We start from the raw sequence: 25166 nt of genomic DNA on the forward strand, positions 1-25166 counted from the left end.
GGCAACTAAAGCCAGAGCTCCCTGGATAACGAAAGAGAGAGAGAGAGTAAGATGAAGCAGAAAAAGGGGGCGTATGACAGATGTCAGGTTAAAAATACAAGTGAGAACCAGGCTGAATATAGAAAGTACAGAGGAGAAGTGAAAAAAGAAATGAGGGGCAAAGAGAGAGTATGAACATGGACTGGCGACTAACATAAAAGGGAATCCAAAAGTCTTCTATAGGCATATTAATAGAAAACTGGTAGTAAGCGGAGGGGTGGGGCCAATTAGGGACCAGAAGGGAGATCTACTCATGGAGGCAGAGGGTCAGGCTGAGATACTAAATGAATACATTGCATCTGTCTTTACCAAGGAAGAAGATGCTGCCAAAGTCACAGTAAAAGAGGAGGTAGTTGAGATACTGGATGGGCTAAAAATTGATAGAGGAAATACTAGAAAGGCTGGCTGTACTTAAAGTAGATAAATCACCCAGTCTGGATGGGATGCATCCTAGGTTGCTGAGGGAAGTAAGGGTAGAAATTGCAGAGGTGCTGGCCATAATCTCCAATCCTCCTTAGATATGGTGGTGGTGCCAGAGGACTGGAGAATTGCAAATGTTACACCTTTTGTTCAAAAAAGGGTGTAAGGATAAACCCAGGCCAATCAATTTAGCTGTGGTGGTGGAGAAGCTTTTAGAAATGATAATCTGGGACAAAATTACTCGTCACATGGACAAGTGTGGATTAATAAAGGAAAGCCAGCATGGATTTGTTAAAGGCAAATCGTGTTTAACTAACTTGATTGAGTTTTTTTGATGAGGTAACAGAGAGGGTTGATGAGGGCAATGCGGTTAGAATCATGGAATCATAGAATGGTTACGGCACAGAAGGAGGCCTTTCAACCCATCAATCCTGCGCTGGCTCTCTGCAAGAGCAATCCAGCTAGTCTCATTCCCCTGTTCTTTCCCTGTAGCCCTGCAAATTTTTCTCCTTCAGGTACCTATCTTATTCCTTCTTGAAAGCCACAATTGACCCTGCTTCCACCAACCTTTCAAGCAGTGCATTCCGGATTCTAACCACTTGCTGCATAAAACAGTTTTTCCTCATGTCGCCTTTGGTTCTTTTGCCAATCACCGTAAACCTGTGTCTTCTGGTTCACAACCCTTCCGCCAGTGGGAACAGTTTTTCTTTATTTACTTTGTCTAGACCCTTCATATTTGTGAACACCTCTATCAAATCTCCTCTCAACCTTCTCTGCCCTAAGGAGAACAACCCCAGCTTTTCCACTCTATCCACATAACTGAAGCCCCTCATCCCTGGAACCATTCTAGTAAATCTTTTCTGTACCCTCTCTAAGGCCTTCACATCCTTCCTAAAGTGCAGCGCCCAGAATTGGACACAATAATCCAATTGTGGCCGAACCAGCGCTTTATAATGGTTCAACATAACCTCCTTGCTTTTGTACTGTATGCCTCTATTTATAAAGCCCAGGATGCCGCATGCTTTCTTAACCGCTTTCTCAACCTGTTCTGCCACCTTCAATGACCTGTGTACATATACCCCCAGGCCTCTCTGTTCCTGTACTCCCTTTAGAGTTATACCCTTTAGTTTATACTGCCTCTCCTTGTTTTTCCTACCAAAATGTATTACCTCACACTTCTCGGCGTTAAGTTTCATCTGCCACGTGTTTTTTTAAATTCGTTCATGGGATGTGGGCGTCGCTGGCGAGGCCAGCATTTATTACCCATCCCTAATTGTCCTTGAGAAGGTGTCCGCCCATTCCACCAGCCTGTCCATGTCCCCTTGAAGTCTATCAATATCCTCCTCACTGTTCACTACACTTGCAAGTTTTGTGTCATCTGCAAATTTTGAAATTCTGCCCTGTGCGCCCTAGTCCAAGCCATTAATATATATCAAGAAAAGCAGTGGTTCCTGTACCGACCCCAGCGGAACACCACTGCTTACCTTCCTCCAGGCTGAAAAACAGCCGTTCACCACTACTCTGTTTCCTATTACTTAGCCAATTTTGTATTCATTTCGCCACCGCCCCTTTTATTCTGTGGGCTTCAATTTTATTGACAAGTCTATTATGCGGCACTTTATTAAACTCCTTTTGGAAGACCATATACACATCATCAACTGAATTGCCAACTTCAACCCTCTCTGTTACCTCATCAAAAAACCAATCAAGTTAGTCAAATAGGACTTACCTTTAACAAATCCATGCTGGCTTCCCCTTATTAATCCACATTTGTCCAAGTGACTATCAATTTTGTCCCGGATTATTGTTTTTAAAAGCTTCCCCACCACTGAGGTTAAACTGACTGGCCTGTAATTGCTGGGTTTACCTTTACATTCTTTTTTGAACAAGGGTGTAACATTTGCAATTCTCCAGTCCTCCAGCACCACCCCTGTGTCTAAGGAGGTTTGTAAGATTGTGGCCAGCACTTCCGCAATTTCCACCCTTACTTCCTTCAGCAACCTAGGATGCATCTCATCCGGACTGGGTGACTTATCTATTGTAAATACAGCCAGCCTTTCCAGTACATCCTCTTTATTAATTTTTATCTCATCCAGTATCTCAACTACCTCCTCTTTTACTGTGGCTTTGGCTGTATCTTCTTCCTTGGTAAAGACAGATGCAAAGTGCTCATTTAGTACCTCTGCCATGCCCTCTGTCTCCATGCTTATATCTCCTTTTTGGTCCCTAATCGGCCCCACCCCTCCTCTTACTACCCATTTACTATTTATATGCCTATAGAAGACTTTTGGATTCTCTTTTATGTTAGCTGCCAGTCTATTCTCATACTCTCTTTTTGCCCCTCTTATTTCCTTTTTTACTTCCCCTCTGAACTTTCTATGCTCAGCCTGGTTCTCACTTGTATTAACAACCTGACATCTGTCATACGCCCCCTTTTTCTGCTTCTTCTTGCTCTCTATCTTTTGTCATCCAGGGAGGTTTGGCTTTGGTTGCCCTACCTTTTCCCCCTCGTGGGAATGTACCTAAACTGTACCTCTTCTTTAAAGCCACACATTGTTCAATTACAGTTTTCCCTGCCAATCTTTGAATCCAATTTACTCAGGCCAGATTCATTCTCAATCCACTGAAATTGGCCCTCCTTCAATTAAGTATTTTTACTCTAGATTGCTGAGAGTTCTTTTCTATAGTATCATAAGTTTTAGATTAACTATGATCCTGTGCCTTAAATGTTCCCCCACTGACACTTGATCCACTTCATTCTCCAGAACCAGATCCAACAATGCCTCCTTCCTTGTTGGGCTGGAAACATATTGATCAAGGTTGATGGGCAGACACGTGGCAGATGAAATTTAATGCAGAGAAGTGCGAAGTGATACATTTTGGCAGGAAGAACGAGAAGAGGCAATATAAACTAAATGGTACAATTCTAAAGGGGGTGCAGGAACAGAGAGACCTGGTGGTATATGTACACAGGTCATTGAAGGTGGCAGGACAGGTTGAGAAAGCAGTTAAAAAAGCACACGGGATCCTGGGCTTTATAAATAGAGGCATAGAGTACAAAAGCAAGGAAGTCATGATGAACCTTTATAAAACATTGGTTTGGCCACAACTGGAGTATTGTGTCCAATTCTGGGCCCCGCACTTTAGGAAGGATGTGAAGGCCTTAGAGAGAATGCAAAAAAGTTTTACTAGAATGGTTCCAGTGATGAGGGGCTTCAGTTACGTGGATACACTGGAGAAGTTGGGTATGTTCTCCTTAGAGCAGGGAAGGTTGAGAGGAGATTTGATAGAAGTGTTCAAAATCATGACAGGTTTACATAAAGAAAATAAAGAGTAACTGTTCCCAGTGGCAGAAGGGTTGAGAACCAGAGGACACAGATTTAAGGTGATTGGCAAAAGAACCAAAGGCGACATGAGGAAAAACTTTTTTATGCAGCAAGCAGTTATGATATGGAATGTGTTGCCTGAAAGGATGGGGGAAGCATATTCAATAGTGGCTTTCAAAAATGAATTGGATAAATACTTGAAGGGAAAAAATTTGCAGGGCTACGGGGAAAGCGCGGGGAAATGGGACTAACTGGAATGCTCTTACAAAGAGGCGGCACGGGCTTGATGGGCCGAATTGCCTCCTTCTGTGCTGTAACCGTTCTATGATTTCTAAACCGTCGATCGAATCCTAATGAAGGGTCGACACCAAAACATTAACTGAACAATTCCTTTCTTAGATTCTGATCACCCTGCTATGTAATTCGAAATGTTACTTGTTTTTAAAGCTTTAAAGCAATAAGAGTAGAAATTATTGTAGGCAATAATAGCAGGCAACTGCTTAACTCGCTTTTATGACATTCCTTGATTCGCTATTTTTAATTGCGAGGTTAATCCAATCGTTCTGTTAAAATGGTGGACAGAGGAATGTTGTGCAAACGTGTTGAGTTTCCCCTATTAAGGCCAGTGGTGATTTTAGCCAATATTCTTTTGACCTTCTCAAAAAGGCATATTTCATTGTATTGAAAATAAAAATCATTCCATACTGTGATTTATTTTTTTAAACTGAAATGCACAAAAACATGATCTGCACGAATAGGTGCCGACTTTATTTGAGCAATGCCATCACTGTGCTTGTGTGATTGCCAGGGTTTGAACGTTGTGGTCTTAGTCTGGTGTTTACAATCTATTATGCTCTTTATTAATTATTAATGTCGCTCTTCACGTTTCCTTGTGGTCGTTGACTGTTCTGATCTGGATGGTGCCTGCTCCCTTACTGTATAGTAAACAAGCTGAAAATTGTTTCATAGTGACAGAGCAGTTTCAAATTTTGAGATGAATTTATCAGACACAGCGCATTTTAGTGCAGCTTCTAGGTTTTTATCCAGCAGTTGCGAGTGGTACTTGGAGTGGTCAACTTGAACACAGTAACAGCTCTCCTCTCCATACAATGTTGGTGTTTCTATGGTGCTGAGGTCCGGTATTTTCATCCTTATTATACATCCTTTTAGCAGATAACCAATAAGCGGTAACTAAAGAAGTAAAGCACACACAACGATCAAAAAATGCTTACGCACTTTGCTTTTTGTTTTAGCATTTTAGCAGCAAACGCATAAAAAGGTTAAAGTGCACATCCATACGACATGAAAATAGGAGTATTGCGATCACATGCCCAATGATGCCGTCTGTTACTCATTTTTTATTTACTAATTAAAAATGCAATTAGCCACATCTGGATGCCAATTAGCCACATGTGGCGAGAGATTATCTTATTGGACCACACTGGTTTTATTTATGCTCTAATTGGGGTGTAGTTGTGGAGTGGTTTTATGTTGCACAATCAGTATAAAGTTTAGTGTTACTCTGGATTCCCTGAAGGAGGACCTCTTACTCTTCTCTTGCATCAGAATCAGATTGGGCACTGACATCTGAATTTATACTGCAATTTCTTTAGTATTGGTGGAGCAAAATCACTTTGCAGTGATGCAACAATAATAGTGTAAATGGTAAATGCAGCCTAAGAGACAGATGGGAGTCCAGAATTGATTATAAAATGGGTGTAAAACTATCAATTGAAATGGACATTATTCTCATTTTAATTTTCAACCCGGGGAGTGCAAAATCAAACAGCGAGTTTTACAGATCAATCCTCTTTTGTAATAACCTCTTCCCCCACTTAAATTTTATCTTACTTCAAATAAAATTGTTCTTATAACTGTTGTAGAAACCAAGTATGCAAAGAACAATGGAATATCCAGTTTCTTCCATTTGTGAGGAACATTTTTATTGCTTCTGACTATTTAGTGAGTCGGATAGGCTTTAAAAAGAATAAACAATCTATGAAGTTTCTTCTATATTTGAGTTGAAACCCAATACTAGTCACCTATAAATACACTGTCTGGTGAGTAGTGTTGTATGATAAGTATTTAATTACAAGGCTTACTTTAGCTCACTCATGGTATTATTCTTGAAGTACCCACTTGTCTGCTGGCCACAATTCATCCTTGATTTATAGGTCATATATCAGTAGTTCAGCTGAGAAATATTTAGTTTAATTAAGCTTCATCTTTATGTAATTCTAATTAGATCGTGATGGCTTATATATTCTATGCTGTACAATTCACATATTTGGGGAGATTTTCTTGGGGCTGTACCCAGGTACAATGCTCGCCTGGTGCATCATATTGGAATAACAGGCCTGTTGGAGAAAGGAATAAAAGGAAGACTTGCATTTATCTAGAGCTTTTCACAACCACAGGACGTCCCAAAGCGCTTTACAGCCAATGGAGTACTTTTTGAAGTGTAGTTACTGTTGTAATGTAGGAAAAACGGCAGCTAATTTGCGCACAGCAAGGTCCCACGAACAGCAGTGTGATAATGAGCCAATAAATGCTCTTCTTTGAATAGTGCCATGGGATCTTTTACACCCACCTGAGAGGGCAGACAGGGCCTTGTTTTAACGTTTCATTCAAAAGATGACACCTCCGACAGTGCAGCACTCCCTCCGTACTGCACTGGAGTGTCGGCCTAGATTTTGTGCTTATGTCCTTGGAGTGGGACTTGAACCCACAACCTTCTGACTCGGGTGAGAGTACTACCATTGAGCCACAGCTGACACATAACATTAGTTTAGTGATTTGATTGGGTGAATCAAATGTAAGAGCATACGCATGTAAAGGAACCCGCCCAATTATCCCCTATTAATTTAAATGGAAGGGAAAAGTGGGAAGGTTCCTTTACAGAAGCACCCTCTGACCTGCTTGATTTTCCAATATTCTGTGCAACGACGATCCTGTGCGCCCTGACGCAGACCGAGGAGAAAATCTCCTATTATTTGCCACGCTCGTTCCTATCTCTGTAGTTGAAAGCCTTGAATCAAGTGCACGTCTGTAATGTGGGGGAAATGTACATCACTTTTCACCAGATTTGCACGTTAAAGTGCCATATTTGTAAAATGGCCATCACTCTTGGTTTGATTGGGTGACCACTATCTGAAAAGTTACCCATACTGATTCACTCACATATAGACGAGTAGGAAAAGCTCACAATCATGAACCAGCTATTCACACAAAACCACCCAATCAAATCGCTCAACCGATCTTTTCAAACTGCTTTTTGCCGACATTTCCCCCCTTAAGCTAGTATAGATACAGCGAAAAAAAAATAACGGACATATGCAAACAAAAATACACAATTATGGAAAAAAAAACTTGTTCATAATATAAAACATTCACTGTTAGAAATATCTGCACGTTCTCTGGGATCCAGGATTGAGTCCTGCCTCATTCTGAATTGGACATTTCACCTGGGAATAGGGATTTCCATCTCCTGTTGACTTATACTGATTAAGTGACAGAGATGCATCATGGATATAGTAGTTTTCCTCTTCCTGTGGAATTGTGATACTCAGACCACTGTAGGACAACCTATGTCATATGGCAGAAAATTTCTAAACAATTGAGAGGCATGTGGCCAATATACATCAACTTACAAATACATTGAATATAGATTTAATTTTTCCCTTTTTTAAAATTACACTTTAATGTTGAAGGATTTTTTTTGTTGCTGAGTTTGGGGTGAGGGGTGTTTATGATGTGGTTTGATACTGAGCTTGGGCATTGTGGCCTTGCCAATGGGGCCTGGACCACAGCGAATGGCCACCTATTTAAGCAGCTGTGATCATTGAAAACTGAACATGGGAAAATTCTTTTATAATTGCATAACTTCAGGGGAAGGGGTGTTATAAATGGACAGTGAAGGATTGATAACTTTTAGTTGCTTATAAACTTTATTTGCTGGGATTCACATTACACCCAATGCATCCCTCACACAAAAACCCACAGCCTCACCCCAAGCCTTCTCCCTTTTATATGGGAGCCAGAGAGTTCCCAATTGCTCATGCACCTGAGCTTAATCATTCATCAATTGATGTAATTCATTTATATACAATTAATAAGGGGGAGTGAAGGAAGGTCTTGCAGAAGGAGAAAACAACAAAGAAACTACTTGCACCGTAGCCAAATACTGCAAATCCACCAGAAGTGGTAGAGAAATAAATAGTTAAAATGTAAGTAATTCAGGATAATGTTTTGGAGAGAAAAGAATAAACCAGCTCACTTTGCCATCTTAAGTTATGGCAAATTTAAGGGATAATTTGATAGATGATTGGTGGGTAATTGGGGGATATTAATTTTTGGGATCAGACCAGATGGACTGCAGACTCTTCTAGTTGGGTACTTTCCTGCGTTTTTACATGCATCTTAACCAAGTTTTGTAAAATGGATGATGACTTACATTTATATAGTGCCTTTAATGTAGGAAAATGTCACAAGGTACTTTTCACATGAGTGTAATCACATAAAAATTGTAAATAGTATTACAAGTACATATGTGAGGTCTGTATCTTTCGGTATTAGTAGGATGTGTCAATTTACCTTGTGTCAATCAGGGTATATTGCTTCAATTATCATCGGAGTTACTGAAACCTGGCTAAAGGAAGAGGATGAGCGAGAGAAATGGGTGGAGTGGTATAGTTTATCAGGGAAGGTTAATACATTGCTGAGTGGAAAAAACTGGTAGAGTTTCTGGGTTTATCTGAAAGATAAGAAGGGGAAAAAGTTACTGGTAGCAAGCTGTTGCAGGTCACCCTAAAATAAAAAAGTGGAGGTTCTGCGGTGGAAGGTCATACTGATTTGTGCTAAAGCTTCAGTTGCAATCACAGATTAATAGGGAAGTCATGGAAGGCGTTAGGGAGACAGAAGGGTTCTATAACATTATGAAATCTACAGGGAAGGAACAGAATAGGAAGAACTGTAACGTCAAGTAGAGCAACACCCAAATGGGAGCGGCAAAGAGGCATGTGAGTGGAATATAGTGAAAAGTATAAAGGATAGTACAATGTGCTCTTTAAGTATATTCGGAGCCAGAGAAGGATACAGGCTGTCTACCAGTGGCACTGGGGAGGTAGTGTCTGAGGACAGGAAAAAGGTAGAATTACTAAATCGTTATTTTGTGACTTTTTATTCATTCTTGGAATTGGACATCGCTGGCAAGGCTGGCATTTATTGCCCAAACCAAATTGCCCTGAGAAGGTGCTGGAGGGCCACTTTCTCATTGCAGTTTGATACAACTGAGTAGCTTGCTAGGCCATTTCAGAGGGCAGTTAAGAGTCAACCATATTGGCATGGGACTGGAGTGACATATAGTCCAGAACTTCCTTAAGTAACAGCAGTGAACCAGTTGGGTTTTTACAACAATCCAACAGCTTATGGGTCACTTTTACTGATTTCTTATGTTCAGAATTTTTAAAAACTGATTTCAAAATCTGGGGAAATTGTTTAAAAAGATCAAACAAAAGTGTTCAAAACTCTTACAAAATGTGTTATATCCTCGGCAACATCATCCGAAAACACGTCAGGTTCCATATGTACGCTGACGACACCAAACCCTACCTTACCACACCTCTCTCGACCCTTCCACTGCCTCTGATTTGAGATGCTGCTTGTCCGACATCCTGTATTGGATGAGCAGAAATTTCCTCCAATTAAATATTGGAAAGACCGAAGCCACTGTCTTCAGACACCGCTCCAATCTCCATTCTCTCACCAACGACTCCATCCCTCTCCTTGGCCACATAACTAAAGTCCCTCATCCCTGGAATCATTCTAGTAAATTGAGAAATAAAATTAGAAGGGCTTATGAAGCTTAAGATGAACAAGGCTCATGGCTATGACAATTTCCATCCACGGGTACTAGCTGAGTTGGCTGAACAGATTGCTGATCTCCTCACTGATATCTTTCATAGAGTCATAGAGTTATACAGCATGGATAGAGGCCCATCGTGTCCGCGCCGGCCATCAGCCCTGTCTACTCTAATCCCATATTCCAGCATTTGGTCCGTAGCCTTGTATGCTATGGCATTTCAAGTGCTCATCCAAATCCTTCTTGAATGTTGTGAGGGTTCCTGCCTCCACAACCCTTTCAGGCAGTGAGTTCCAGACTCCAACCACCCTCTGGGTGAAAAAGTTCTTTCTCAAATCCCCTCTAAACCTCCCGCCTTTTACCTTGAATCTATGTCCCCTTGTTATAGAACCCTCAACGAAGGGAAAAAGCTCCTTAGTATCCATCCTATCTGTGCCCCTCATAATTTTGTACACCTCAATCATGTCCCCCCTCAGCCTCCTCTGCTCCAAGGAAAACAAACCCAATCTTCCCAGTCTCTCTTCATAGCTGAAGCGCTCCAGCCCTGGTAACATCCTGGTGAATCTCCTCTGCACCCTCTCCAAAGCGATCACATCCTTCCTGTAGTGTGGCGACCAGAACTGCACACAGTACTCCAGCTGTGGCCTAACCAGTGTTTTATACAGCTCCATCATAACCTCCTTGCTCTTATATTCTATGCCTCGGCTAATAAAGGCAAGTATCCCATATGCCTTCTTTACCACCTTATCTACCTGTTCCGCCGCCTTCAGGGATCTGTGAACTTGCACACCAAGATCCCTCTGACCCTCTGTCTTGCCTAGGGTCCTCCCATTCATTGTGTATTCCCTTGCCTTGTTAGTCCCTCCAAAGTGCATCACCTCGCATTTTTCCGGGTTAAATTCCATTTGCCACTGTTCCGCCCATCTGACCAACCCATCTATATCGTCCTGCAGACTGAGGCTATCCTCCTCGCTATTTACCACCCTACCAATTTTTGTATCATCAGCGAACTTACTGATCATACCTTTTACATTCATATCCAAGTCATTAATGTAGACCACAAACAGCAAGGGACCCAGCACCGATCCCTGTGGTACCCCACTGGCCACAGGCTTCCAGTCACAAAAACAACCTTCGACCATCACCCTCTGCCTTCTGCCACTAAGCCAGTTTTGTATCCAAAGTGCCAAGGCACCCTGGATTCCATGGGCTCGTACCTTCTTGACCAGTCTCCTGTGGGGGACTTTATCGAAGGCCTTACTGAAATCCATGTATACCACATCCACTGCGTTACCCTCATCCACACGCCTAGTCACCCCCTCAAAAAATTCAATCAAATTAGTCAGACATGATCTTCCCTTGACAAAGCCATGTTGACTATCCCTGATTAATCCTTGCTTCTCCAAGTGGAGACTAATTTTGTCCTTCAGAGTTTTTTCCAATAATTTTCCTACCACTGATGTTAGGCTCACTGGCCTGTAGTTCCCCGGTTTTTCCCTACTCCCCTTCTTGAATAATGGTATTACATTAGCGGTTCTCCAGTCCTCTGGCACATCCCCTGTGGCCAGAGAGGTTCTGAATATATGTGTCAGAGCCCCCGCAATCTCCTCCTTTGCCTCACACAGTAGCCTGGGATACATTTCGTCCGGGCCTGGGGATTTATCCATTTTTAGGCCTGCTAAAACCGCCAATACCTCCTCCCGCTCGATGTTAATATGTTCGCGTATATCACAGTCCCCCTGCCGTATTTCTATGTCTACATCGTCCTTCTCCATAGTGAAAACAGATGCAAAAAATTCATTTAGAACCCCTCCTACATCTGCCGGCTCCACACACAGATTGCCATTTTTGTCCCTAATGGGCCCTATTTTTTCCCTAGTCATCCTCTTACCCTTAATATACTTATAAAACATCTTAGGATTTTCCTTTATTTTGCTCGCCAGTGTTATTTCATGGTCCCTCCTTGATCTCCTAATTTCTTTTTTAAGTATCCCCCTGCACTTTTTGTACTCCTCTAGGGCTTCCTCCGTCTTTAGCCTTTTGTATCTGCCAAAAGCCCTCCTTTTTTTCCTAATCCATTCTCGTATATCCCTTGACATCCAAGGTTCCCTGGAGTTCTTGGAACCACCCTTGACCTTTACGGGAACATGTTGCCATTGTATGGTCTCAATCTCCCTTCTGAAAGACTCCCATTGCTCCGATGCGGATTTTCCTACAAGCAGCTGATCCCAGTCCATTTTGGCCAGATCCTGCCTTATCCTATTAAAATCGGCCTTCCCCCAATTTAGAACCTTTGTTTCCGGCCCCTCCCTGTCCTTTTCCATGACCACCTTAAATCTCACCGAATTATGATCACTCTCACCAAAGTGCTCACCTACTAGCCACATTCCCTAGAATTAGGTCCAATACCGCCCCCTCTCTTGTAGGACTTTCTACTTGCTGGCTCAAAAAGCTCTCCTGGATGCACGTTAAGAATTTTGTACCCTCTAAGCCTTTTACACTCTGAGTATCCCAGTTAATATTGGGGAAGTTGAAATCCCCCACTATTATTACCCTATTATTTGCACAATTTTCTGAGATTTGCCTACATATCTGTTCCTCTATCTCCCCCTGACTGTTTGGGGGCCTATAGTACACTCCCATCAAAGTGCTTGCCCCCTTTTTGTTTTTAAGCTCCACCCATATGGCCTCATTAGAGGAACCTGCTAATATATCATCCCTCCTTATGGCAGTAATTGATTCTTTAATTAATATTGCGACCCCCCCTCCTCTTATACCTCCCCCTCTGTCTCGCCTGAAGATTCTGTACCCCGGAATATTGAGCTGCCAGTCTTGCCCCTCCCTCAACCATGTCTCTGTGACAGCAACAATATCATACTCCCATGTGTTTATCAACACCTTCAGTTCATCCACCTTATTCGCAAGACTCCTTGCATTAAAATAGATGCCATCCAGCCTTGCCCTCACATATTTGCCCTGTCTTCCAAGCTGACTTGTTTTTTTCTCTATATTTGGCTGCACATCACCCCCTATTGTAGCTCCACTCTGTATCCCATCCCCCTGCCAAGTTAGTTTAAACCCCCCCCCCCCGCAAGGATATTTGTCCCGCTCTGGTTCAGGTGCAACCCGTCCGACTTGTACAAGTCCCACCTTCCCCAGAAGCAGGCCCAGTGATCCAGGAAACTGAAACCCTCCCTCCTGCACCAACTCTTTAGCCACGCATTCATCTGTTCTATCCTCCTATTTCTATACTCACTAGCCCGTGGCACTGGGAGTAATCCAGAGATTACAACCTTTGAGGTCCTGCTCTTTAATCTGCTACCTAGCTCCCTAAATTCTTGATGCAGGACCTCATCTCCCTTCCTACCTATGTCGTTGGTCCCAATGTGGACCACGACCTCTGCCTGCTCACCCTCCCCCTGGGTAAAGTCCCAATGCATTGGAGGGTAGCAAATGTCATCCATTTTTGTTACAAAAAGAGCAATAGACAAAATTATTTTGTTGAGGGTTAACACAAGGGTCATCTGAAACGACGAGGGCTAATTAGAGAGACCCAGAATGGGTTCAGAAGGGGTAAATCATGTCTGACCAATTCATTGGATTTCCTTGTTGAGGTTACAGACCTGATGGATAAGGGTGTGGCAGTGGATGTTCTCTTCCTGAATTTCAGGAAAGCATTTGATACTGTCCCTCATAACCGACTGATTCACAAAGGTGCGAGCACATGGGCTAGATGGCTGGAAGGTGGGCAGCAAAGGGTGATGGTGTATGGCAAGATATCCAAGTGGAAATTTACTGCCACTAGAATCTTGCAGGGGCTGTTGTTGGGGCTGCTGTTTTTCACTTTTTATAGATGACTTGAACAATGGAGTACCGTCCAAACTATCCAAGTTTATAGATGGCACTAAATTGGTTAAATTTGGCCAATGATAATAACCAATGTACAATAATCCAAAAGACAGGCTAGGCCAATGGACGGAGAGGTGACAGTTGGAATTCAACATATAAGTGTAAAACATTGTTGTCCAATATGTTAACCGCTAGCCACATGTGGCTAATTGGCAACCCAGAGGTGGATGATTGCATTTTTTGATTAGTAAATAAAAAATGAGAAACAGGCACTGTTATTGGGCATGTGATCTCAAAACTCATATTTGCAGGGTGTATGTACGTATGTATATGTTAGTTCGTAAAATGGTTAGATAAAAAGCAGAGTGTGCAAGTGTTTTTTGATCATTGAGTGTGCTTTACTTCCTTGGTTACTGTTTATTTTTTATCAACAACAACTTGCACTTATATAGTGCCTTTAACGTTGTAAAATGTCTCAAGGCGTTTCGCAGGAGTGTTAGCAGACAAAAATTTGACACCGAGCCACGTAAGGAGATATGACAGGCGACCAAAACCTTGATCAAAGGGGTAGGTGTGAAGGAGCGTCTTAAAGGAGGCGAGAGAGGTGAAGAGGTTTAGGAAGGGAATTTCAGACCTTAGGGCCTAGACAGCTGAAGGCATGGCTGCCAATGGTGGGGCGAAGAAAATCTGGAATGCAGAATACTCGGAGGGTTGTAGGGCTGAAGGAGGTTACAGAGATAGAGTAGGGTGAGGCCATGGAGGGATTTGAACATGAGGATGAGCATTTTAAATTTGAGGTGTTGCTGGACCGGGAGCCAATGTAGGTTAGCGAGCACAGGGGTGATGGGTGAATGGGACTTGGTGTGAGTTAGGATATGGGCAGCAGAGTTTTGGATGAGCTCAAGTTTAGAGAGGGTGCAAGATGGGAGGCCGGCTAGGAGAGCATTGGAATAGTCGAGTCTGGAGGTAACAAAGGCACGGATGAGGATTTCAGCAGCAGGTGAGCTGAGGCAGGGTTGGAGACTAGCAGTATTACGGAGGTGGAAGTAGCTGGTCTTGGTGATGGAAAGGATGTGGTGTTGGATGCTCAGCTCAGGGTCATATATGACACCAGTAGTCTGTTTAAGCCTCAGACGGTGGCCAAGGAGAGGGATGGAGTCGTTGGTGAGAGAATGGAGATTGGAGCGGTGTCTGAAGACAGTGGCTTCGGTCTTTCCAATATTTAATTGGAGGAAATTTCTGCTCATCCAATACAGGATGTCGGACAAGCAGAGGCAGTGGAAGGGTCGAGAGAGGTGTGGTAAGGTAGGGTTTGGTGTCGTCAGCGTACATATGGAACCTGACGTATTTTCGGATGATGTTGCCGAGGATATAACACATTTTGTAAGAGTTTTGAACACTTTTGTTTGATCTTTTTAAACAATTTCCCCATTGTTTTGCAAAAGTTTTTCTTTTTAAAAAAAAAACCTTTTCTATATTTTTGTCCTCCTAAATGCCCTAGTGCATTTTCACATTTATTTTGTCTGAAAGAATAGATAGGCTATCCACTCCCAAGCCTTTAAGTCTTGAGTTAGTTGCCAATAGTTGTTATCATGAGGCTTATGAATTTTGGAAATTGTACTTGAGAGTTTGTCGACACTGGCACTCATCACTTTGTGACTAGTTAGACTGGCATTGGTAGATGTCTGTGATGTCACCTGCTGCTTGATCAGGACATGATCTTGAGGAGGTGGGGAAAGAGAGGCTTAAGGAGGGAGAGAAAAATGACTAAGGATGGTAGAATCCTAATTGTAGCACACGGAGTGGACATTTACATGACTTTATGTGAATTATTATTTTCATTTTCACTGCATTGAGTTCTTTTGAAGGTCTGAAACCACAGAATAATATAGATTCTGCACTTTCTACATTGGGTAATTTGTAAGTTAGTGGCTATTTTATACTTTTGGGCCTCAATATATTTTTGAACCTGCAGATGCCAATAATGTACAGTTGAACTGGTAAGTCATATATTTTATTTTTAAAATGTCGTTTGGATGAGTCTGCCTGAATATCACTTAAGGGAAGACTCCCATTGGATTAAACATTTAGAACCATCCAACAAACTTGCAATGTATTGCTTACTATTTTCCAAAAAAGATTTCTAGTCTTGCATTTGAACTGTGTTGTGTAAGCCTGTTCATATTAAGTATTGAAATGCATCTTTCTCTTGTTCTATTTCCATATTATTGTATATTTACGCCATGTCCCACGAGAACAGATGAAAATTCATTACCCTCTAACCATGTGAAATCACTTCTACAGATAGCATGAAAATAAATGTGTCCTCTTACCATTTTCTCCATAGTTCAACAGTTTTTAAAGGGTTCATGATCAAAAATGAAAGAAAAAAAATTTGAGTTTCACACTTTATTCTGTAGTTCTTTATCCTTAACTGAAAATAAGCAGGTCATTGTAAGGATGTTGGTCAACATGCTAAGTTCAATATGGCTGGATAGAAAATACAGGTGGAATAACCTGTGAGCCAAGCATATTTGTGTAATGAAATTAAACATGCAGCTATGTCTTTCAACAACAGTGGCTTTACTTGTAGTTGCAATCAATCGATTTATCTTTGACTAACTGACTGGATTTCCCTCCTGAATGTTCTAGTTGACGTTTGACACAAGTATTCAAAGTCAGAATGTAAATGTGCATTAACAGTGCTGTTTATCATTTAATTTAGAAGAATTAAACGTCATACTTCCAGAGATGGGCATATATAGTACAATTGCACAATATGCCATCTGAATTTCATTCTGTTTATGCCCCCAAAACATGGTTATTACTGTCAATTATTGGTGGAAAATAAATGACCAAAGTATTACTGTGTTATCAATTTTATAGTTTTTCAACACATGATGCTTTGGGCAACCATTTTACTTCATTTTCACTGAAAGATTTGTTTGATAATGTGGATTATAGGTAAACTTTTTGAATTTTTAACTTGCTCTTCTAGGGCCAAGGATTGCTGCCTTATTTTGCTAACTTCCGTCTGATTGCAGAATTTTCAACTCCTTTTGTTAACCAGCGGTAGGTATATTGGTATTTATGAACAAACCAACCAAATGCTTGTTGGGTGGTTTTGCTAGGTCCTGCCCCTGCATCATTCCAAATGGTGATCAGGCCAGCTCTGGCATTGCAAATGGTGATCGGGCCAGCTCCGGCATTGCAAATGGTGATCGGGCCAGCTCCGGCATTGCAAATGGTGATCGGGCCAGCTCCGGCATTGCAAATGGTGATCGGGCCAGCTCCGGCATTGCAAATGGTGATCGGGCCAGCTCCGGCATTGCAAATGGTGATCGGGCCAGCTCCGGCATTGCAAATGGTGATCGGGCCAGCTCCGGCATTGCAAATGGTGATCGGGCCAGCTCCGGCATTGCAAATGGTGATCGGGCCAGCTCCGGCATTGCAAATGGTGATCGGGCCAGCTCCGGCATTGCAAATGGTGATCGGGCCAGCTCCGGCATTGCAAATGGTGATCGGGCCAGCTCCGGCATTGCAAATGGTGATCGGGCCAGCTCCGGCATTGCAAATGGTGATCGGGCCAGCTCCGGCCATCCAAATGGTGATCGGGCCAGCTCCGGCCATCCAAATGGTGATCGGGCCAGCTCCGGCCATCCAAATGGTGATCGGGCTAGCTCCGGCCATCCAATTGGACTCCATTGGGCTTTTTTCTGGTGTTTGAGGCAGAGGAAAGAGTGGCGGAGAGTAGAATGGGCAGCGGCCACGCTATTAGAAATTTAATATGTACGAATGATCCGAGCTGTTTCTAACTGCAGTAAGAAGTATCGAGTGAGTGATAAGATACCCTTGTAGCACGATTTGCTTATTCAGGCATGTATATAAATGATTGCTTTCCAAAAGGTCGCTTGTTTCACAGATAATGTAACTAAAATTTAATTACATAACTATATTAAGGAAAGAAATAGATTGAAGTATTCTGTAAAACAAAATACTGCAGATGCTTGAAATCTGAAAAAAATATACAGATTACGCTGGAAGCACTCAGCAAGTCAGGCAGCATCTGTAAAGAAAGGAAAATATTAAACGTTTCAGGCATTGCCCTTCATCAGAATCAGGGGGTTGAGACGTTTGCTAACCATCAGTATTGCTGTTGAATACAATGTGATTTACATTACAAAGCAAATTTGTCATAAGAAAATGTTTAGTTATGTGCAATATTACTGGACTTGGACAATCCTGAGCAAGATGCTGCTTGCATACTGCCTCGTGTCCAGCTTGAGAGTAACAATGTCTCTTTAACGTAAAGCAACAAAGATGATTTCTGTGCTACGAACTAGGTAAGAGAAGAAAGATTTTTTTTTTAGCAAAGCATATTGGGTGAAGATAGGATCACAGGCTTTGATATTCAAAACATAGAAAATATAGATGGAGAATGTGTGACTAAGGTACCATCAAATGACTAAGTTTGTAATAAAAGTGAAAGTTTAAATGAGTTTTTTTTTAAAGATTGGTTAACGTAGGATATCTGGTGAATTAAAATACTTTTTTGTTTGAATTTTTTGCTAATCATGGCCTTTGCCATTCACTAATTCATTGTGGATAATTGTATTGCTATCTTGGCACTGATAGAAACATGGCCTTCAAGCAGCAACTCCATTCCCCTTACAGAAACCTCCCTGCCTGGCTATACATTCCACCAGCAGCCCAGACCAAAACGCAGCAGTGGTGGCATGATCCTCATCGCCAAGTCTCTTGGCGTTCTCCTCTCCTCCTCTGCCACGCTCTCCTCTCCTCCTCTGCCACGCTCTCCTCTCCTCCTCTGCCACGCTCTCCTCTCCTCCTCTGCCACGCTCTCCTCTCCTCCTCTGCCACGCTCTCCTCTCCTCCTCTGCCACGCTCTCCTCTCCTCCTCTGCCACGCTCTCCTCTCCTCCTCTGCCACGCTCTCCTCTCCTCCTCTGCCACGCTCTCCTCTCCTCCTCTGCCACGCTCTCCTCTCCTCCTCTGCCACGCTCTCCTCTCCTCCTCTGCCACGCTCTCCTCTCCTCCTCTGCCACGCTCTCCTCTCCTCCTCTGCCACGCTCTCCTCTCCTCCTCTGCCACGCTCTCCTCTCCTCCTCTGCCACGCTCTCCTCTCCTCCTCTGCCACGCTCTCCTCTCCTCCTCTGCCACGCTCTCCTCCCTGGAGCACTTCACCTTTCTTAAAAAAAAACCTCATTATTTACTATCCTCCAGCCTCATGCCAACTTCCTTACTGAACTCAGACTTCATTATTGCCCAACCAACCACCTCCTTAAGCCCTTCTTTCCCCTGCCCCCACCATCCTCAACTCAAATAGTAAATGTGAGGAACTTTATCTTTGTCTCTACTATCAAAGCCATCCATGCTGCTTTCTCCCACCCGCTCTAGCCGAGTATCTCTGTATTTTTGCAGTTTCTCGCCCATCTTCCCACTTGCCTCTTGAAGCTCATCCCGTCCATGAGACCCACCTCCTGCTCCCTTGCAGCTATCCCCACTCAGCTCCCCATTCTGGCCCCCATGCTAGCAGACATTGCCAATAGTTCCCTCTCCTCGGGCAACCATCTCTCTCCTCTTCAAAATTGCCATCATAACCCCCCAATCCTCAAACCCACTCAATTGACCTCTCAACTACCACCCCAACTGCAATCACCCTTTCTTCTCTAAGATCCTTGAGCATGTCATCGCATGCCAGCTCTGTCCATTTCTCCCAAAACTTCCATTTCAAACCCCACCAATCCGGATTCCGTCCTTCTCAGCACCAAAATGGCCCTAACCATAGTGATGAATATCATCCTTTGTGACTATAACCAATTACATAGAATGTACAGCACAGATACAGGCCATTCGGCCCAATTGGTCTATGCCAGTGTTCACGCACCACACGAGCCTCCTCCATCCCTACTTCATCTAACCCTATCAGCATATCCTTCTCCCTCATGTGTTTATCTAATTTCCTCTTGAATTCATCTATGCTAGTCACCTCAACTACTCCTTGTAGTAGCGTGTTCTACATTCTAACCACTCTCTGGGTAAAGAAGTTTTTCCTGAATTCCCTATTGGATTTTTTAGTGACTATCTTATATTTATGGCCCCTAGTTCTGGTCTCCCCTGCAGGTGGAAACATCTTCTCTATGTCGACCCTATCAAACCCTTTCATAATATTAAAGACCTCTATCAGGTCACCTCTCAATCTTCTCTTTTCTACAGAAAAGAGCCCCAGCCTGCTCTGTCTTTCCTGTTAGGTATAACCCGTCAGTTCCGGTATCATCCTAGTATTTTTTTTTGCACCTGCTTCAGTGCCTATATATTTTTATAATATGGAGACCAGAACTGTTCACACTACTCCAAATGTGGTCTAACCAAGGTTCTGTACAAGTTCAACATAAGTTCCCTGCTTTTCAATTCTATCTCTCTAGAAACGAACCCCAGTGCTTGGTTTGCTTTTTTTTTTAACATCCTTATTAACCTGCATCGCTACTTTTAGTGATTTGTGTATCTGTACCTCCAGATCCCTCTGCTCCTCTACCTCATTTAGACTCTTATTATCCAAGCAGTATGTGGCCCCCTTATTCTTCCTACCAAAATGCAGTACCTCACACTTATCTATATTGAAATTCATTTGCCAATTACACGGCCATTCTTTATTAATTTATTAGTTTATTAATATCTTCTTGTATTTTGTCGCATTCCCTCTAGCTTATATTAACTAAACCCTCAATTTGGTGTCGTCTACAAATTTTGAATTTGCATTCCCGATTCCTGAATCCAAATCGTTTATGTAAATGGTGAACAACAGTGGTCCCAGCACCGATCCTAGTGGAACACCACTTCCCACCTTTTGCCAGTCTGAGTAACTACCTTTAACCCCCTACTCTCTGTTTTCTGTTTTGTAGCCAGCTTGTTATCCATTCTGCTACTTGTTCCCGGACTCGACATGCTCTGACCTTAGTCTTCAGGCTAATGTGCTGTACCTTATCGAAGGCCTCTTGAAAATCCAAATATATTACATCTACTTCATCACTCTTGTCTACCCTTTCTGCTACTTTTTCAAAGAATTCAATAAGGTTGGTCAAACGTGACCTTCCCTTTTGAAATCGGTGCTGACTATTCTTTACTATATTTTCAGTTTCTAGATGTTTTTCTATTACATCTTTGAGTAAGGATTCCATTATCTTTCCTACCATCGACGTTAAGCTAATTGGTCTGAAGTTCCCTGGACTGGTTCTATAACTCCCTTTTTAACTTTAGGAATCACATCAGCTGTCTGACCGTCCTCTGGCACTATTCCCTTTTCTAATGAATTTTTATATATATGTAATAGTGCCTATGCTATCTCCTCCCTAAGTTCTTTTAATATGCTCGGATGCAATCCATCCGGACCAAGGGTTTTATCTTCTTTAAGTTTGATTAGTTTATCAATTATCTCCCCCCTTTCTATCTTAAATGTCTTTATATCTGTTTTGATCTCTTCTTCTAATGTTATGCCCACCATGTTAGTCTCCCTGGTAAATACTGAGGCAAAGTAATAATTTAATATTTCTGCATTTCGCTGTCATTGCCTGTGAGTTTATCTTGTGCATCCCTTAGTGGCCCTTTCCCTATCCTGAATTTTCTTTTGTTATTTATGTGTCTAGAATACTTTACCATTTCTTTTTATATTCTCTGATAATTTAGTTTTGTAGTTTCTCTTTGCCATCTTAGTTGTTTTTTTAACTTCTTTCCTAACCTTTTCGTATTCCCTTTTGTCATCCTCTCCTTTGTTGTCAAGTACTTAGTGTATGCCTTTTTCTTTAGTGTCAATTTTGCCCTTTATTCTTTATTCACCCGTGGTATGTCATGACTGGCTAGTTTGTTTTGCTTTTTAGTGGGATATATTTTTCCTGGGTTCTCTTCATCACTGTTTTAAATGTTTCCCGCTGATGTCCTATTTCTTTCTTTATCAGTAAATTTTTCCTTTTTATTTTCCCTAGTTCCATTCTCATCCCCTGAAAATCAGCTCTTTTCCAATTTATTACTTTGCTCTTTGTCTTACTTATGTCCTTCTCAATCTTTTATCTTAAACCTTATTATGTTGTCAGTTCTTGTAGACATTTCTGAAACATATAATACGGTTGACCATGCGTTCAACATCTTGCTTTTGACGTCCGGCTGCATGGGACTGCCCCTGCATGTTTCCATTCCTGCCTATTCCATACAGCCAGTGCATCTCAGCAATGGCATTTTTTCTCTCCCTCACTCAATCACCTCCCTGGCTGCAAGGCACAGATCTATCCTTAGCTGCCTCCTCTTCCTTGTCTATATGCTACTCCTTAGTGACATCATCTGCAGTCATAGGGTCAGATTTACACATTGATGCTAATCAGTCCTAGCTGTACCTCACCACTTCTCTTGACCATTGCCTCTGCGGCATCAGACTGCTTGTCCAGCATTAAGTCCTGGATGAGTCACAACTTCTTCCAGCATCAACATCGGGAAGACCAAAGACACAGTCTTCTGTCCCAGACACAGCTTCTCTCCTTTGCCACTGAGTCCACCCTCCTACTCTGTCAGGCTGAACCAGATTATTTTCAATTTTTTTTATTTTTTTTTATTCGTTCACAGGATGTGGGCGTCGCTGGCAAGGCCGGCATTTATTGCCCATCCCTAGCGAGATTTTTACAACTGAGTGGCTTGCTAGGCCATTTCAGAGGGCAATTAAGAATCAACCACATTGCTGTGGGTCTGGAGTCACATATAGGCCAGACCGGGTAAGGACGGCAGGTTTCCTTCCCTAAAGGACATTAGTGAACCAGATGGGTTTTTACGACAATCCGGTAGTTTCATGGCTATCATTACTTGAATTAATTGAATTTAAATTCGCCAGCCGCCGTGGCGGGATTTGAGCTCGTGACTCTGGATTTTAGTCCAGGCCTCTGGATTACTAGCCCGGTAACATAACCACTACGCTACCGTACCCTTTGGCATCCTGTTTGACCCTGAAGTGAGCTTTAAACCTCACGTCCTATCCCTCATCAAAGACTTACTTCCATCACCTCAACATCTGCCCCACCTCAACTTCTTTGTTGCTTAAACCCGTATCCATGCTTTTGTCACCTTCAGACTCTACTATTCCAGTGGTCTCCTTGCTGACCTCCATGCACCATAAAGTCCAGCTTGTCTAAAACTCTGCTACCTGGAACCTGTCCCACACTAAATCCCACTTCCACATCACCCATGTCCATGCAGATCTACGCTGGCTCCCTTCCCCCCAAGGCATTAAATTAGTCATCTATAAGCACTTCCATGGTCTTGCCCCTCTGTAATCTCATCTGTCCTGAAGCTGTGATTATAGTCCCTTGGGCAGCAGCAGATCTTCAGGACCCCACACAAGAGTCCATTAATCATGTGTAAGCCTAAACAGTAGAATTCAGAAGGCTATTTTATCTTGAGGTGCATCACTATCAAGTTCAATGATGTCGTCTCTTGTTTTCCACATTCACACTTCCAGGTCGCTGAATAGGAATCCGGGGCAAGGATCTTTTCCTTGTCCTGAAGACATGGAAGCCATTTGTAACATGCCCACTATCTTGCCGCAGTGGTCTCTTGGTTCTCAGTATAGACTAGGTTGATTCATATTTGGTAGGTGAGGATGTCAGGTTTGTTGTTTGACAGCAGGAGGAACCTGTAGCTTACGTCAGATGCATTAAGGACCTTCACAGCTCAGCATGTTCCACGTCACACTCAGTAGCCACAGGCTAATCATCATCGAAGAAGAAACTATTTTTGGTGAGGATGAGTGGTGAAGTACATGCCAGTACCCCAGAGTCCTGTACCAGGTTTTTGTCTCAAACTAACAAGATCTCACATCTTGCTGCAGAGCACCATCTGAGTATCATTCTGGTCATGGTTGTTGAGGCCAGTCATCACAGCCCTTGGACATTGCAGCCAGAGTTCCTCATCTTTCAGCCAATCGTATTCAGTTGTTTCATCAATGACCTTCCATCTGTCATGAGGCCAGGAGTGAGGCTGTTCGCTGATGATTCCACAGTATTCACCTCCATTCTCAACTCCTCTGATAATGAAACATCCTATGTCGGGATCTGGATGATATCTAGGCTTGGGCTGACAATTTGGCAGACAAATTGCACCACATAAGTGCCACACAGTGACTACCTCCGCCTGACTTTCAACGGCACCACTGAGTCTCCCACAATCAACGTCCTGAGGTCGCCATTGACCAGAAGCCTAATTGGACTAGCCATATCAATGCTATGACTACAAGATCAGGGCTGAGGCTGGGTAATTTGCAATGAGTGACTCACCTCCTGACCCTTCAAAGTCTCTTCACCATCTATAAGGTTAAAGTCAGGAATGTGATGGAATACTCACCACTTGCCTGAATGGATGTAGCTGCAACAACACTCGGGAAGCTTGACATTATCAGGAGAAAACAGTCTGCTTTATTGGTGCCCCTGCTATTGCACTCAATATCCACTCTTTATACCACTGGCATGCTGTAGCTGCAGTATGCACTATCTACAGAATGCACTGCAACAACTCACCAAGCTTATTTTCAACAGCACTTCTCATCTTTGTGACCTCTACCACGGAGAAGGACGTATTAGGTAGCAACGTATTAGGAACACCATTTACAACCATCTCCACTTGGACATATATCACTGTTCCTTCAATGCTGATTCAGTATCCTGGAATTCCCTGCCTAACACCTTTGTGGGAGCACCATCACCACAAGGACTACAGCGGTTCAAGGAGAAGGTCCACCACCACCTTAACGTATTCACTTATTTTACTTACCTATATCAACAGTTTGCGGTTTTTCATCCAAATGGGATGTCATACTTAGTGACCAGAAAGAATCGGGGTTGGATATTGACAAACCAGTATCTACCTTATCAATTGTGTAAACTTCAAGGAATTCATAGTGAATAGAAAGTTGTTTGTACATCTGAATCACATGAACCTGCTCTTTGAGAGAGTCTAACCACCTCCCCTCGACATTCAATGGCATTACCATTGCCAAATCCCCCACCATCAACATCCTGGGGGTCACCATTGACCAGAAGCTTAACTGGACCAGCCACATAAATACTGTGGCTACAAGAGCAGGTCAGAGGCTGGATATTCTGCGGCGAGTGACTCACCTCCTGACTCCCCAAAGCCTTTCCACCATCTACAAGGCACAAGTCAGGAGTGTGATGGAATACTCTCCACTTGCCTGGATGAGTGCAGCTCCAACAACACTCAGGAAGCTCGACATCATCCAGGACAAAGCAGCCCGCTTGATTGGCTCCCCATCCACCACCCTAAACATTCACTCCCTTCACCACCGGCGCACCGTGGCTGCAGTGTGTACCAGCGGTTCAAGAAGGCAGCTCACCACCACCTTCTCAAGGGCAATTAGGGATGGGCAATAAATGCTGGCCTTGCCAGCGATGCCCACATCCCAAGAATGAATACATTTTTTTAAAAACCCTGCTCTTTGAGTTACAATTTGACTTTGTAGTAAATTAGTCAGCCTGTGATCCTCTCAATCTCCTGGTCAAGATGTAGAGTAATTCTGTCAATTACCAGCACAATGTTAGAGCCACATTCCTCAACATTACTTGGACTCATACTGACCTCTGAGCAGCCAAGAGTGTGGCCCAT

At 42.8% G+C, this 25166-nt stretch overlaps 1 protein-coding gene across 2 annotated transcripts in view; it reads left to right on the forward strand.

Annotated features, from left to right (window-relative positions):
* tlcd4a (TLC domain containing 4a) overlaps positions 1-25166 on the forward strand; it is a 62093-nt gene that overhangs the window by 30908 nt on the left and 6019 nt on the right. For both annotated transcript variants that reach the window (XM_067989964.1, XM_067989965.1), the window contains exon 7: positions 16493-16566. In XM_067989964.1, the coding sequence (XP_067846065.1) occupies positions 16493-16566 (74 nt within the window). The remainder of the gene's footprint in view (positions 1-16492; positions 16567-25166) is intronic.

This window comes from Heptranchias perlo, chromosome 9 (assembly GCF_035084215.1).
Source record: "Heptranchias perlo isolate sHepPer1 chromosome 9, sHepPer1.hap1, whole genome shotgun sequence".
Classification (NCBI taxonomy): Eukaryota; Metazoa; Chordata; class Chondrichthyes; order Hexanchiformes; family Hexanchidae; genus Heptranchias; species Heptranchias perlo.